This window comes from Pezoporus flaviventris, unplaced genomic scaffold (assembly GCF_033815535.1).
Source record: "Pezoporus flaviventris isolate CSIRO_AGI_PZ_B2104156 unplaced genomic scaffold, CSIRO_AGI_Pfla_v1 ptg000056l, whole genome shotgun sequence".
NCBI classification, from domain to species: domain Eukaryota; kingdom Metazoa; phylum Chordata; class Aves; order Psittaciformes; family Psittacidae; genus Pezoporus; species Pezoporus flaviventris.
The window spans coordinates 152,268-166,180 of record NW_026892604.1 but is presented as its reverse complement, the minus strand read 5'-3'; the positions used below and the strand labels follow the sequence as shown (position 1 = coordinate 166,180).

The window sequence follows — 13,913 nt, the reverse complement described above, 5'->3', positions numbered from 1 at the left end:
AGCCGGAAGGGCTGGGAGACTGCAGGGTTGGAAGAGGTATCGGTCGCAGCTTGGTCGGGCTGGGGGGGTGGCAAGTTATCGGTTGGCTGGTGGTGAGGTGTTGTATTCTCTTCCCTTGTTATTTTCCTTTATCATTATTATCATTGGTGGTAGCAGTAGTGATTTGTGTTATACCTTAGTTCCTAAACTGTTCTTATCTCAACCCGTGGGAGTTGCATTCTTTTTGCCTCTCCTCTCCGTCCCTCCGGGGGCAGGGGGAGGGAGAGAAGGGGGGGAGTGAGTGAACGAGTTACCTGACTGGGTTTAAACCACGACAATTGTTTTTGGCGCCCAACGTGGGGCACGAGGGGTTGAGATAACGACAGATCTGATCGGATTAATAGTCATCTGTCACAATGCTGATTTATTGGCTCTCAGAGTTGTTCTTGTTGATCTCACAGCTTCAGAATGCAGTACATTACTTAGAGCCGGTATTTGCTGTGTTAGTGTTTATCAAGTGTGTTGCTTGGGCTAAGGTTCTTGTCTCACTGTGCTTTATGGCAATGACTTGTAATACGGGCGGGCTCCAGCAGCAGGGCGGGACGGACGTGGCCGTGGACTTGTACCTGCCCGTCCCGCTGCTCTTCACCGGCCTGGCCCTCGCCCTCGCCTCCATCTTCGTGAGGCCGCGGGGAGCCGAGGGGGAGCGGCCCCGGGAGCCGGCGGCTGCTGAAGCGGCCCGGGAGAGCGGCTCCTGGGACCAAACGGCGGCGGGAGCGGGGCCGGAGGCCGCGAGGGGACGGCTGCGGGTGGAGGAGGTTGGGGCGGTCGAGGAGCGGAAGGAGGCGGCTGCTGAGCAGCGGGAAAAGGCGGCGGCGGCGGAGCCGAGCCCCGCGGAGGAGCCCAGCCCCGCGGAGGCGCCCGCGGCCGAGCCCAGGCCCGCGGCGGAGCCCAGCCCCGCGGCCGAGCCCAGGCCCGCGGAGGAGCCCAGCCCTGCGACGGCCGAGAGCATTCCCCGGCAGCCGCCCGCAGAGCCCCAGGAGGGTGCAGGAGACCACGCAGCATTTCCCAGCAAGGCAGAGGAGGAAGAGCTGGACTCAGGAAAAGAGAAGCTGGCGGTGGGAGAGCCGGCAAGCCCAGCAGCTGCACCAGCCCCAGTGACAAGTGCAGCAGCATCGTTTGAGAGTTCTGAAGGTTTTGAATGGCCTTTGGGTATCCTTGGGACCTGCCTGCTGATTGTGATGGGGATTAGTATGTTGGCACACACACAGACTGTCTTCTACCCACCACCATTTTGTCTGATCTCAAAAGTTAAGCAGAGTGAGGTTTGGGTCTTGTCTGGGGTTAGACGACGATGCAGGGGGACCAAGAGATTTTCCCCAAGGCTGGACAGTCATGAGTGGCAGGGTGTGTGGGACAGTATGGGCAAGTATCTAGTCCACTGGGCCCCTCCAGTGCTTTGGAAGCATCGGAGATGGAAGGCAGCCGTATGGAGTCCCCAGCAACAAGCTGCAGAAACTGCTGAAGGGGACAGTGAATTATTTTGAGCCTGGTGGGCCCATGGCACTTCAGGCCATCAGGGCAGAGATGCAACATAGAGATGGACTCATGATCGAGGGGTGGACTTAGCAATGGACACTATTGCCCAGGTTATTCACAAGTGTGAACACTGCACACAGTCTCTCCTGCTCTGAAAGACTGTTAAAAGAGATGGAGCCTGGCATCATGGACCAGATGGACGCAGCAGCTTTATAGCTACTGGTCCATGCACTTAGATAAGAGTGATGGTATATTGAAAATGTGGGATCTGAGCATGACGTGGATGGTATGGGATAAGGGGTGGATAATGTCCTGGGTTCAGCAGTAGCAGTCATTTTTCTCCTTCTTGGTAGCTGGTGCAGTGCGGTGTTTTGGCTTTCGGCCTGGGAACAGAGCTGATAGCGATGTTTTGGTTTGGCCAAGGACTTTGTGAGCCTCGTGCTCTGCCAGGGAGGAGGGGAGGCCGGGGGGAGGCAGAGACAGGACACCTGACCCAAACTGACCAAAGAGGTATTCCATACCACAGCACATCATGCCCAGGATGTAAGTGGGAGTTAGCCGGAAGGGCTGGGAGACTGCAGGGTTGGAGGAGGTATCGGTCGCAGCTTGGTCGGGCTGGGGGGGTGGCAAGTTATCGGTTGGCTGGTGGTGAGGTGTTGTATTCTCTTCCCTTGTTATTTTCCTTTATCATTATTATCATTGGTGGTAGCAGTAGTGATTTGTGTTATACCTTAGTTCCTAAACTGTTCTTATCTCAACCCGTGGGAGTTGCATTCTTTTTGCCTCTCCTCTCCGTCCCTCCGGGGGCAGGGGGAGGGAAAGAAGTGGGGGAGTGAGTGAACGAGTTACCTGACTGGGTTTAAACCACAACACAAGCGCATGGCTGGTCACTGGAGAGGCCACATGGGAGGTGCTGTAGGGCTGGTCAAGAGCACTCCTTGTGCGGCACCTATGGAGTCCATTCTCCATCTTGGTCCTGATCAGGTGGTGGGTAGGAAATTCCTGCAGCAGCATTTGCTGCAGCATCTGGAGAGAGCAGGATGTGAATCAGAGCCAGGGAAAAGCACCAGGAGTGCGAGGAGCTGGGCTGGATCCTGCCCCCGGGCTCTCAGCTCCCAGTCTCGTGTTCTTGTGAGGGCAGGAAAAGGTGTTTTTGAAGGCAAATTCTGCAGCAGAGAGCATTTCTTGCTGCCAGGAGACACCAGAAATGAATGTAGCGTAGCACTCCTGCATTAATTAGGAGTGTGGGAGAAGGTTTTCCCCATGGTCTCTTACCCCGTTGGTAAGTGGAATGGCTGCAGGGTGAGATGAGGCTGATGTTGCCGGTGTTTGAGGAAGAGGCCCCTGCAGCCCCGTCTGTCCTTTGGGCCAAGCCGAGGCTGCTCTTCTGCATCAATTGCCGTGCTCCACGTGTGGATCTCTCCTCCCTGCCTGCAGGTTTTCGATATCCTGCCGCTGCACGGTGAGCTGCAGCCGGGCCAGAGCCAGCGTGTCACCTTCTCCTTCTTCGGCCACGCCAACACCGTCACCCAGGTCACGGCGCTGTGCAGGGTGGAGGGAGGCCCGAGCTATGAGGTGGCTCTGCGTGGGGAGGCCTCGCGCATCAGCTACCTCCTGGACACCACCGAGATCGACTGCGGGCTGCAGGTACCGCACGCTGCTCTTGTCAGAGCTCCTTGTCTCCACCCATGACCGGTGGGTTGCTGCCCACCCGGGGCGAGGGCTCTCCCCCCTTCCCAGCTGCTTTGCTGGCTCTGTGGCTTGGAAGTCCAACATTTGGGTGATACCTCCAAGCTGGTGTTTAATGGCCATCTCCAGCCCAGCCCAGCCCAAAGCTGGGAATCCCTCCTCTTGGAGGTAAGTAACGCTGCCTCCTGGGGCAGGCAGGATCCCAGTGGTGATCTCCAGAGGGACGTGTCCCTCAGACATCCATCCGCTGATCTGCTCCTAAAGCCAGAGGTCCAAGGAGGTGCTCTCTCTTTTAATGCTCCTGATTCATGAAGCCAGGAGGCAGCTGACTTGGGCTTCCAGTCGCTGTAGCTGCAGAGAATGTCCCAGAATAGCCCCCACTGTACGTCTTTCCAGTTACGACCCCCACAGCTGTTTCCAGCTGTTGGCCCTGTGCGCGTTGCCCTGTCTCCCTCCCTTTCGGCTTGTGTTGTGCCCGCAAATACTTGCGTGCAGGTGCCTTTTCTCCTGAAGTGCTTCAATGCCTCCTCCTGTGTTTCAGCTCGCTGTTGGGTGACACCTTCAAGTGCAGAGGGCTTGTGTCCCCTACTTGGTTTGTTTCTGATCTTTCCACGGTTGTTATCGCACCTCTGCCACAAATAGCTGTTCCCGTGCAGGGCTCAGAGGTACCCTGTGGCCGCGGGTTGCCCAGGTTAACGCAGAGAGCCCAGTGCCCATCTCTCCTGTGCGCTGCCTGCTTCTGGGCTGTGCTCCTTTGCTTTCAACGCAATGGAAGAGGAATGACATTCTCAGCAGCAGACGTGTGCCTGTAACTTCCTGCTCTTCTGTCCTCTCCTCAGGTGTTTAACAAAGTCACGGAAGCAGCGGTGACCCTGCAGAACAGCGGGAAGCTGGGATTTGCCTTTGTGGTGCTGAGCCCCGGCACAGGCACTGCAGCCAGCCCTCTGCCTGGCGTGCCCCTGGTCGTGCCTAGCACGGTGAGTAGCACAAGGGCTTCAGCCGGCCTGTGTCAGGCTGCCCAGGAGAGAGTTCTGGGGGAAAACAGGGGGAATGAAGACACAAGCCCCGTCCAAAACCAGCCAGGAGAGACAGGGCTGTGAGCGATTGCTGCAGATGCAGAGGAGGTCCATCGAGCCCAATCCTAATGGAGCCGCTGAGTGGCCTTGGCCGCCGCTGGCTCTGCTGTCCTACAGCAACCACCAGTGGGAGGCACGAGTGCTCCGGGAGCTCTTTGGAGCTGAGTGCTGAGCTCCTGGGTTGTGCCATCACTGGAGCATCACTCCATTCCAGCTTGTCGTCCTGCCTGGGTGTCTCAGAGCTGGAGCAGTGTTCCTGCCTTGGTGCCCTTTTACAACGGGAAGAGGAAGCCAAAGGGCCAAGTGGCTTCCACCTTCCTCAGCGCCTGTGCGTCTGAGGGATGAGACGCTGATGTCCTGTCCTGCAAGCTGCTGCCAGGAGCTGCTGGCCCTGCTGGAAGCACAGGCCCTTCGCTGCTCTTCCAGAGCAGCTGGTGCAAAGCTTTGGTTTGTTGTGCCTGGCTCTGGCTAGCAGAGGGTAAACCCTGTCAGCAGAAGAGCTGTGCTCATGCTGAGCAGAGGGCAGCCTTGCGAGGCCTCTGAAAGACATACTGCATCTTGGTGTAGGAGACTGGGGCGTTTGGATCCAAGAAAGCTGGAGGTAGTGATGTCTGATATCAGTTTCCTTATGTATGAGAACCTGTCTTGCCTTCTCAGCGTGTCTGTCATGTGAGCCATCCCCCCACTGAATCCTCTTTGGTACACTCCCTCCCTCCCTCTTCTGTGCCCTGCAGGGTTACGCTGAACCTGGCAAGCAGCAAGTGCTCAAAGTCTATTACCTGCCAGGAGTGCCTGGAGTCTTCTGCAGGGCTTTCCAGATCCAAGTGGGTCACCTGGAGCCAGAGAAAATCACGCTGAAAGGAGAAGGGACCTTTCCCAGGATCCACTTGGACCTGCCCAGGAACATCAAAGGTGAGCACTGCCTGTGTGCTCGCCAGGAAGGTGCCCTGGCTTTCCCTCGTGCCATATGCCCATAGGGCAGCTCACAGGCACTTCCAGCAGGCCTGGAGGTTTCAGGGCTGTCAGGCAAACTCAGCCCTCTGGTTGCTTCCTTAGTCTCTGGCAGACAAGCCCATGTGGGCTTTGCCGCAGGAACCATCCTGCACAGCTTGCCAGAGGTCTGGGAAGATGATGGCTGGGCAGAAAAGCTTGGGAAAGCTGTAAGAGAGGCCGGCAGGGATTTTGACAGGGTTGGGTTTGCATCCCGTTTGGTGGCTGAGATGCACCTGTGTGGCGAGAAAGACGGGTGGGGGTGAGAAGCAGCAGGATCTCCTTTCCCTGCATTGCTGGAGCAGTTTGTGTCCGGGTGTCGGGGGAACGGGGCTTCTCGTCTTGCGTGGGATTTGTGCTGCCCCACTGCTATTGGTGGTGTTCTGCGCTTTCAGGCAATGCCAAATATGAGAAGATCCTCCAAAAGGCCAAAGAAAAGGTGGACAAAGGCAGACAGAGAGAGGAGGCCATTGCTCTGGGGGAGGCTGTGGCAGGCGAGCCCCGCATGGACGACTCGGGCACCGTGGTGAGTAGAGCTGCTGCCCTGTCCCGCACGTGCCACCCTGCTGCGTGTCACTGGAGCCCCTGCGCCCCACGGCACCTGCCCAGGGCCCTGCTGGCACTGGGGGCCTCCCTGCACAGCCCTGGCAACGGACTGTGTCAGCTCAGCGTGCCCCGTGGGCTGCCCGCCTCTGGGAGTTGTCCCCAGCTCCTGACTACCCCAGGGAGATGCTAAAGGCTGTGCTCAAGCAGTTGGGTTTATGGGGCTCTGAAGGACACACAGGTCGGTGCAGGGGGGTTTGTTGCTCACCGGCCAAGCCCTGCCAGGTTTACTGAGCGTAAAGCGGCAGCCTGAATGCCCCCTGAGGCTGTGCTGTGTTCTGTCATCTCCAAGAGGCTCCAGCTCTCTCATGGTTCCCTTTGCAGGAGAGCTTTTGTGCAAGCTGCTTTGGCACTGACTGGAGGCAGGGCCATACTTGGAGCTTTGGAAGGTTTCTGGCTTGCCTGTCCGTCTGTCCAGATCAGCTTTGATAAGTGGGCAGGCACAGGTGCTTGAGTTCATTTCTTTGGAGATACGATCCTGCCTGAGAGAGCAGGGAGTGTCACAGACACTGAGCAGTGAGACAGAATGACTCCGTCACCCCTCTCAACAAGAGCAGGGTGGGATCCTGCACGTGAGACAAGCTTGTGCCTTGGGAAGGACCTCTGCTAACCAGCCCCTGTGTTTACTTTCCTCAGTGGGATGCTGAGCTGCAGATGCAGATGGAGGAGATGCTTATTGAGGAGCATGCCTTGGAGCAGCAGAAAGCTCTCACGTCCCGTCCTGCGGAGGACACTGCCTTTCACCAGCGTGTACATCGGAGGCTTCTCAAGTTAGTAGGGACTCCTGTGGCCTGTCTCCAGGGGCCCCGAGGGTAACAGCCAGCAGTGCAGCCCTGCTCCTGAGAGCTCTTGTGTCTCAGAGCTGGAAATAGCTGAAGACTTGAGAAAGGGCCTGATGCTGGGAGCTACGATGTGCTCCCTGTGGGCAGCTCGGTGTTCTCACTTGCACAGTGCTACCCTGAGCTCTGGAGGTGCTCCACTCCCCACAGTTGCTGGGTTCTGTTCTCAGAGCTGAGGGGGTGCAGAGCAGCAAGCCCTTCCAGACAGCACAGGCACCGCCCCAGCTGACCAGCTCTGAAAGGGGCATCTCAAAGCTGGCGTCGTTGCGCCAAGAGGGGTCTGTGCTAAGCAGGAAGAGCAGGGAATGGTCCAGATCCCTTATGTGCTTTTCCAAGTGGGATTGCCTGCAAAAAGACCCTCTCAGCAGTCTTGTAAGCGTTGGTTACTGCATGCGATAGTGTCAGGTGCTGCTTTGGGGACAGATGTGGTTGCAGAGCAGTGGAGGTATCCTCTGCAAGGAAATCCTATGACAAGGTCCTGAAGCAGTTTCAGGCTTGGGCCGAACACCCGTTTAGTGGTTTCACTGAGACCAGTGGAGATGCAGTGCACTTCTCTGCAATGGCTTTTCACAGCATAGGAACTGTGTCCAGTACCCACTTGAAACTCAGCCGAAGATCCCACTGGTGGCTGATAAATCCTAGGCCCTGCACTCCCCATGATTTAGCCAAGTCTTATTACTGGGTGCTCAGGCCTTGGGTTTCCTGAGCTTGGGTTGAGCTTTCACAGCAGTGAATACGCAATTATCCACTCCGTTTGCTTCTCCACCCCACGCCATGCTGGGCTTTACTGAGTGTTCTTACTCCTCCTTTCAGAGCTGAGCTGCCCGAATACGTCCTGGACCTTGGCTATGTTGTTCCCGGTGACATCCACACACGCATCGTGAAGGTCACCAACACCGGGCACTTCCCTGCATCTTTCCATGTTGATGGATATGTCCTAGATAACACAGGTAACCAGTGGTGGAGAGGCTTCACAGGGGCTTGAAGGAGCTGTCTCTGACACATCAGCTGAAGCCATTGGACATGGGGAGATTTGAGTACTTCCTTGGATAGCTTTTTCCTCCTTAGTGCCCCCCTGCTGGGTGCCCTGTTAAGAGCCTGAGTTGTGGCGATCAGTGCCCAGAGACCTGGTCCGCGTGTGGCTGCCCTAAAAACTCATTGCAGGGGCCAGAAGGGCTGATGCCCTCGACCGCCTCTCGGCCTCTTCTGAGTTTCTTTGTGCACTCTGAGGGTTTATGTTGCAAGGAGAAGGCCCCTCTGTGGTTCGGAAGTGCTTTGCTTAGAGTTCATAGTGCTCAGCCTTTCCTGAAGGGATCCCCCATCTTCTGTGGGATCTTCTGCTGTATCGAAACAGGCTTCCCAAAGAGGCCTTGAGGTAAGGCTGCAGCTCCGTCACGTGGTGACTGCTGTCTCTGAGGGGTGGTCAGGCATCTGTCCTAAGCCGCTGTCCAGGGAACAGCAGAGCATTCGGTATCTTAGTTGGAAATTCTCCTTTGGAGAGGTCTGTGCATCCTTCCCTGAGATGCCCGCTGAAGAAATTGCTGGAGCTCCTCAACCAATGTGGTTCATTTCTACCACGCAAGCCCTGGGTTCTGGCTGTGAAAATCCTTTTGCTTTGGGCAGTGACAAGGGGAGAAGAGCAGCTTCTCTGGAGGTGCAAAGGAGTCTTTCACGGAGCTGCCAGCCAGGACAGCCCTGTGGCCTTACCGTGCTTCTGATGTTGCTTCCTGTTGCTTGTGTATCTCAGCTGCTTTATTTTCCTGTGTTCAGGCTTCAGCGTGTGCCTGGACCGTGTGAAGCGCCTGCCCTCCTGTGAGAGCAAGACATTTGAAGTGTGCTTCGACCCACAAAGTGCCAGCCGGCCTCTGGGAAAGGTGGATGTGCTCCTGCCCATCAAGGTACTCCAGCTTCTGGGGCAGGCAGCAGGTTGGGCACAGCAGCGAGTGTCAGCCGGGCTCTCAACTGGATGCTCTGTCCTTCTCTAGGTCAGAGGAGGCCCCACATCGCAGGTCCGCCTCCGTACCATCGTGGCTGAGCCGTCCCTCAGCCTCTCCAGGGACAGGCTGGAGTTCTCCGCTGTCCAGTGTGGGCAGTGCCAGGAAGAAACCATCCAGCTCCACAACACGTTCCAGGTCCCCTGTCAATGGTCCATCAGCGTGAATGAGCCTGTTAAGGAGGTAAAGCGCAGACAAGGTGTAACACGCAGCTTCTCGGGTGGGTTGTCTTTGCCTCTCTTGCCTTTCCTGCCCCTCTGGCTGCCTGAGCACTTGGGCTGCAGCTGGCTTGAGGGAGCTTTTGAGGGTACAGAGCAAGGCTGGTTCACCTGGGCCTGTTGACTAGCTGATGCTTCACTTGCCTGCCATCTTCACCCATTCCTCTTCCTCCTCTGAGGACACTGCCTCCCCATCTACCTGCCCTGCCAACACGTTTGCCCTCCAGTTCTAGGCAGTGGTGGCCACGTCTGGGTGGGATGAGGGTGCTCCCTGCACCGTGCCAGCATGTCGAAGCACTGCAGGAGCCGAGGCTCTGTCCTCCCAGACCAAGGAGACCTCACGCGAGTGGTTTCTGTGCACAGGTGAACAAACATCTGCCGGCGAGCGAGCATCAGAAGCTGCTCGAGGAGATGAAGTCTGCGCCCTGTGGCTTCGAGGTGCTGCCGTCAGCTGGAACGCTCGCTCCAGGACAGCAGTGCCATGTCCAAGTCCGTTTTTCACCCACGGAAGAGGTGAGATTGGAGGGTGTCACCCCCAGGAGGTGTGGCAGGGCAGTGTGGTAAGGGGAGGCCAGCAGAGGGAGCGGGGGATGAGCTCTGCCTCCACATGGAGCTTTCTGCCAGCCCTGTGCCCACCGTGCCTCAGTTTCCCCTGCACATTCCCACGCAGTTCGGGAGTCACCTTAAATGATGGAGCATTGCCAAAGGCAGTTTGCATGTGGACACCGTGACTTGGAAACTGGCAGCGTGTGACAGGATGGACGCAAGTGCTTCCATGGCAGGGGACAGTCCCAGGGATCTTTGAATTGCTCGTGGAGATTTCACCGTCTCGTGTCTGGCTTTGACCAGAGCCGAGCACTGAGCAGAGAAGACGATCCTTATTTGTGTCCAGTGAGAGCGCAGCTGCCTCTTTCACACAACTGATGTTTGCCTGGTGCTGCAGTGCCAAGACTGTGTCTGAGAAAGCAGACCTTTCTGATGAGCGTTGCGCTCCCCCATGACTAGGTGAAAACCTCTGACAGCGCATTTTAGATCCACCTGGTAGCCAACTCTCCAGTTACAGTCCACAGCAGGACTCACCGCAGTTACTCAGAGCCATGCAGATGCTGTAGCCCCTGCTCTAAGTAAATACCTCTTTTGGGTTCAGCTTAGAGGTGCTGACAAGACCCCTGAGCCTGGGGCGACTGTTGACTTGGAGGCGCTGTCACCTGGGGCTTCACGGAGGAGCTTTCTGTGCTGCTTCTTTGCAGAAGTGCTACCGGGGCGAGCTGCACATCCAGATTTGCCAGAGCAGCCAACGCCTCCAGGTGCCGGTCTTGGGACGTGGTCTGGAGCCACGGCTGGAGTTCAGCCCCGCGGAGCTCGAGCTGGGACCGCTGCTGCCACAGAGCCATGGGGAAGAGGGGACAGTGGTGGTGAAGACCCCCTGTGAGGTTTACTCGCTGGAGTTTGACCAGCAGCGCCTTGCTGAGGAGCAGGTGAGAGGGAAGGTCTGTGCACACTCCTGTAGATTCCCAGCGCTCCAGCATTCCCAGGCTTGTGCCAGGGAGACGGGGGGATGGCTTGGCTGGGGAGTCTGTTCACGTAGTGAGGGTCAAGAAACTCATCCTGTCTATGGTTTCTCTTCCCTCTCTGCGCAGCTCCTACGGACACCGCAAGGTGACAACAGCCACAACAGCTTGTTGCTGCCTCCCTGTGCCCCGGCCGGGAAGCTGACCGGTGAGGCCCAAGGAAGGGGCATAAAAGTGAAGGTGAGATGAAATCTAAACGCTAAAACTCCAGGTGGCAAGCAGCATGTTTTACTCATTTCCTCATCTCTTCCCCAGCCTACCATGGTTTGGGTTTCTGCCAGGAGAGTGGCAGAAAACCTTTTCTCCTTCTTTCCTTTTGCTTGATATCGGTCCCTGCCGCCTCAGGTTGACGTTGTGGATCCACCGGGAAAGGTGGTGAAGCTAGGAAACGTCTGCATTGGGCAGACGGTGAAGAAGATCGTCACCATAGCCAACAAGAGTGCAGCCCCTCTGGCCTTTCAGCTCAGAGTCACATCCACCGCGCCAGAGTTGCAGGAAGCTGGGGTAAGGCCCTTTCCTTCTCCGCAGAGCACTTTGGTGTGCCTGCAGGGGGCGATGAGGCGCTGTGGGTGGGAGCTAGTAGCCAATGAGAACTGTGGGCTGCCCTGGCTGCCTGTGCCTGCCCTGTCCTCCCTGCTGGCACTGCTCTGCCAGCAGATGCTTGCAGTGTGAATGCTTCAGCTGAGCTGGGTGCCAGGAGACCCGGAGAGCCAGAAGGGAGAAGGCGGCACAATTCCTCTAAGCTGTTTTAGACACATACATCAGGATGCAGCCATGTATTTTAGGTGTGGAAAGGTGAGGGAGGTGAATCTTGCAAGAGGGAGATTTACAGCTCTGTTTGAACTTCCCTGAAAGCTTTAGAAGACAGAGCTGAGCTCAGCGTGACCAGGTGGACACGTGGCAGAAACACCTTTGGTATTAGCTAGGAATGCCTAGGAGGGAATGAGTGGGAGTGGGGCAGTGTTGGTGGGGACAGAAGAGGAATTGGAAGCCTCTTCCGTGAGTCTGATGAGGGAGGCTCCACAGCTCGCTTGCCAGATGAAATAGTCTGCCTTCATTTCTTGGGGTAGGTTCTGTGCTTGAAGCCCAGCAAGGAGCTAAAGCTGAAGCCCAGAGGAGACAGAGGCAAAGTGGAGGTGACCTTCTCCCCGAAGCGCCCCATCCAGCCGTTCAGCGGGGAAGTGCTGCTGGAGTGCGGCGGGCTGGCGCGCTCCCTCTTTGTGGTGCGGGGCTCCTGCCAGGGCAGCCTCGTGAGCTTGGACCAGGAGCAGCTCAGCTTTGGAGCCGTGGTGCAGCAGAGCTACACGTGGCGGCGCGTGGTCATGCGGAACGCGGGCGTCACAGGAGTCAGGTAAAGCAGAAGCCCGCCCCCTCTGAGGGCTGAGAGCTTGGATGAGGGTTGTGTGGGGCCGTAGTGTGCCCAGATAGTTCCCCTGTGCTTCTCCATCCCGGTGGAGAGTTGTGCAGCCATGGCCGTGCAGTCAGGCCCTAGAAGTTAGCAAAAGGGTACAAGCCCCCTTGCCTGTGGGTGCAGTGGGTCCTGCCCAGCCTGAAGCCTTATTGCCAGGTGGCTCAGCATCAGGCCTGAGATGTGGTGGGAAAACCCACAAGAGACTTAGAGCCTCACACTCAGACTTACCCTGCCTTCAGAGCTCCCCGTGGCTAATCCTTCTTTCCTGTGCTTGTGCTTTCCTGGGCAAGGTTTACGTGGGACGTGGAGAGCTTCAAGCCGGACTTTTCCATCAGCCCCACGAAGGGTTACATCAGCCCAGGGAGGGATGTCCCCTTCGTTGTGACCTTCCGCCCCTCGAAGCTGAGCCAGGCTGTCCAGTACGAGGGGCTGCGGTGCTTCATCCAGGGCAGTGAGGCGCTGCGGCTTACGCTGTCAGGATCCTGCGTGGAGGCCCCTGGCCCCAAAGAGGTAACGCAGCAGGGACAGGATGGGCCCCTGGAGCCCAGCATTTGCACCACATCTCTCGCAGGGCAGGAACTGAAGGACACTTGTGAGCACAGACTTGCTCGTGCCAGAGTATCCCAGAGAGAAAGTGCTGGGCAGGATTGCCAGAATTCCTGAGCCCTCTCATTGCCTTTCTCCCCTGTTCAAGGTGCTGCTCCTGCAGTGAGCAGCTGGGCTGTCGTGGCTCTGCACTGCAGCATCCGTGCCATGGGAACACCCTGCCGGGCTCTTCTGAGACCCTCCCCACAGAGCCACCCCGCTGGATGCCGGCACTGCACCCGCAGCCACACTTCTCCCCCCTGCCGGGCCAGGGCTAGGGCATTCAGCAGTAGGAAGGGGCAAGGCATCTGCATCCAGCCCCTGGGAGCGGGCAACTTGGCAGCTGTTGGCTCTTGCTCCCAAAGAGAGCGTGGAGGTCCTCTTCGTCCTGCCCATGAAGGAAGGGGCTGTGTGGCTGCAGATCTTGTCCTTGCACTGGAGTTTCCTTTCAGGACTCCCCGTTTCCTTTCAGCCAGCATGCGAAAGGCTTGTTCTGCTCCCTTCTTCAACAACAAGCAGCTGGATTTACTCCAAAAGCTATGGCCAAAGTGTAATTTTTGCACGTGACAAGGGAAAGCTGCTCCCTGTGCTCCAGGTGCTGGTGTAGAGCCAGCGTGAGAAGAGTGGGAAGGGTTGTGGGTGCGAGCCAGCAGCCTCTGTGCTCCTCTGTTCCAGACCCTGACTTTCAGCTGCAGTGTGCGTGAGAGGCAGAGCCAGACCATCCTCCTTTCCAACCCAAGCAACGAGGCCTGGACCCTGCAGCCCATCATTGAGGGGAAGTACTGGAAAGGGCCTGAATTTATCCATCTGGAGGCCAGGCAAAAAGAAAAGGCCTACCAGGTCACCTACAGACCCCTAAGCATGAGCTCTGAGAACAAGAAGCATCAGGTACGTGAGCTGTGCCAGCGTGCTGAGCCTGGTGGCACGACCCTCGTAGCTCCCCCTGCTTTGGGCAGGAGGCTGGAGGAGATGACCTTCAGAGGTCCTGTCCAAGCTGAAGGTGTCCTGTGCTCTCTGTTGGAAGCTGGGTTTTGTGGTGGCTGGAGGCCAGGCCCGGGCAAAGGGCAGACGGGAACTGGGGAGTGACCCCACAGGTGTTGGAGCAGCTAAGCTAACAAGGCAGGCTTTCTGAAGGGCAAGAAATGAAGTTTGTTCTGCGCAGCTCCTGGTTGCTGCTTGTGGCAGCCCAGGGGGCTCAGAGACCCCCATGCTCAGTGCACAGGCTGCACAGGCTCTCCAAGCCCTGGGCACGACCACTTCTGCCAGCACCACCTGGCTGGTGTCCTGCAGCTTGCAGGGAGCAAGAAGGGCAAAGGTGCCCTGCAGTTTCTCAGTGCCCCCCTGGCCGTGAGCAGGCAGGTGGGAAACGAGAGAGATCTCTTGACAGTCATGCAGGAGCTTTGGGAGGAGCCCTTCCTG

General features: G+C 57.5%; 1 protein-coding gene across 1 annotated transcript in view; it reads left to right on the top strand.

Moving 5' to 3' along the window:
• Positions 1-13,913, top strand: part of LOC133277461 (hydrocephalus-inducing protein-like) — a 52,006-nt gene that overhangs the window by 34,974 nt on the left and 3,119 nt on the right. The window contains exons 25-39 of the mRNA XM_061469302.1: positions 2,956-3,165; positions 4,047-4,184; positions 5,018-5,195; positions 5,669-5,799; positions 6,513-6,646; positions 7,529-7,665; positions 8,486-8,697; positions 8,740-8,892; positions 9,291-9,440; positions 10,178-10,405; positions 10,568-10,678; positions 10,844-11,002; positions 11,569-11,849; positions 12,200-12,419; positions 13,170-13,382. Of these exons, the coding sequence (XP_061325286.1) occupies positions 2,956-3,165; positions 4,047-4,184; positions 5,018-5,195; positions 5,669-5,799; positions 6,513-6,646; positions 7,529-7,665; positions 8,486-8,697; positions 8,740-8,892; positions 9,291-9,440; positions 10,178-10,405; positions 10,568-10,678; positions 10,844-11,002; positions 11,569-11,849; positions 12,200-12,419; positions 13,170-13,382 (2,655 nt within the window). The remainder of the gene's footprint in view (positions 1-2,955; positions 3,166-4,046; positions 4,185-5,017; positions 5,196-5,668; positions 5,800-6,512; positions 6,647-7,528; positions 7,666-8,485; positions 8,698-8,739; positions 8,893-9,290; positions 9,441-10,177; positions 10,406-10,567; positions 10,679-10,843; positions 11,003-11,568; positions 11,850-12,199; positions 12,420-13,169; positions 13,383-13,913) is intronic.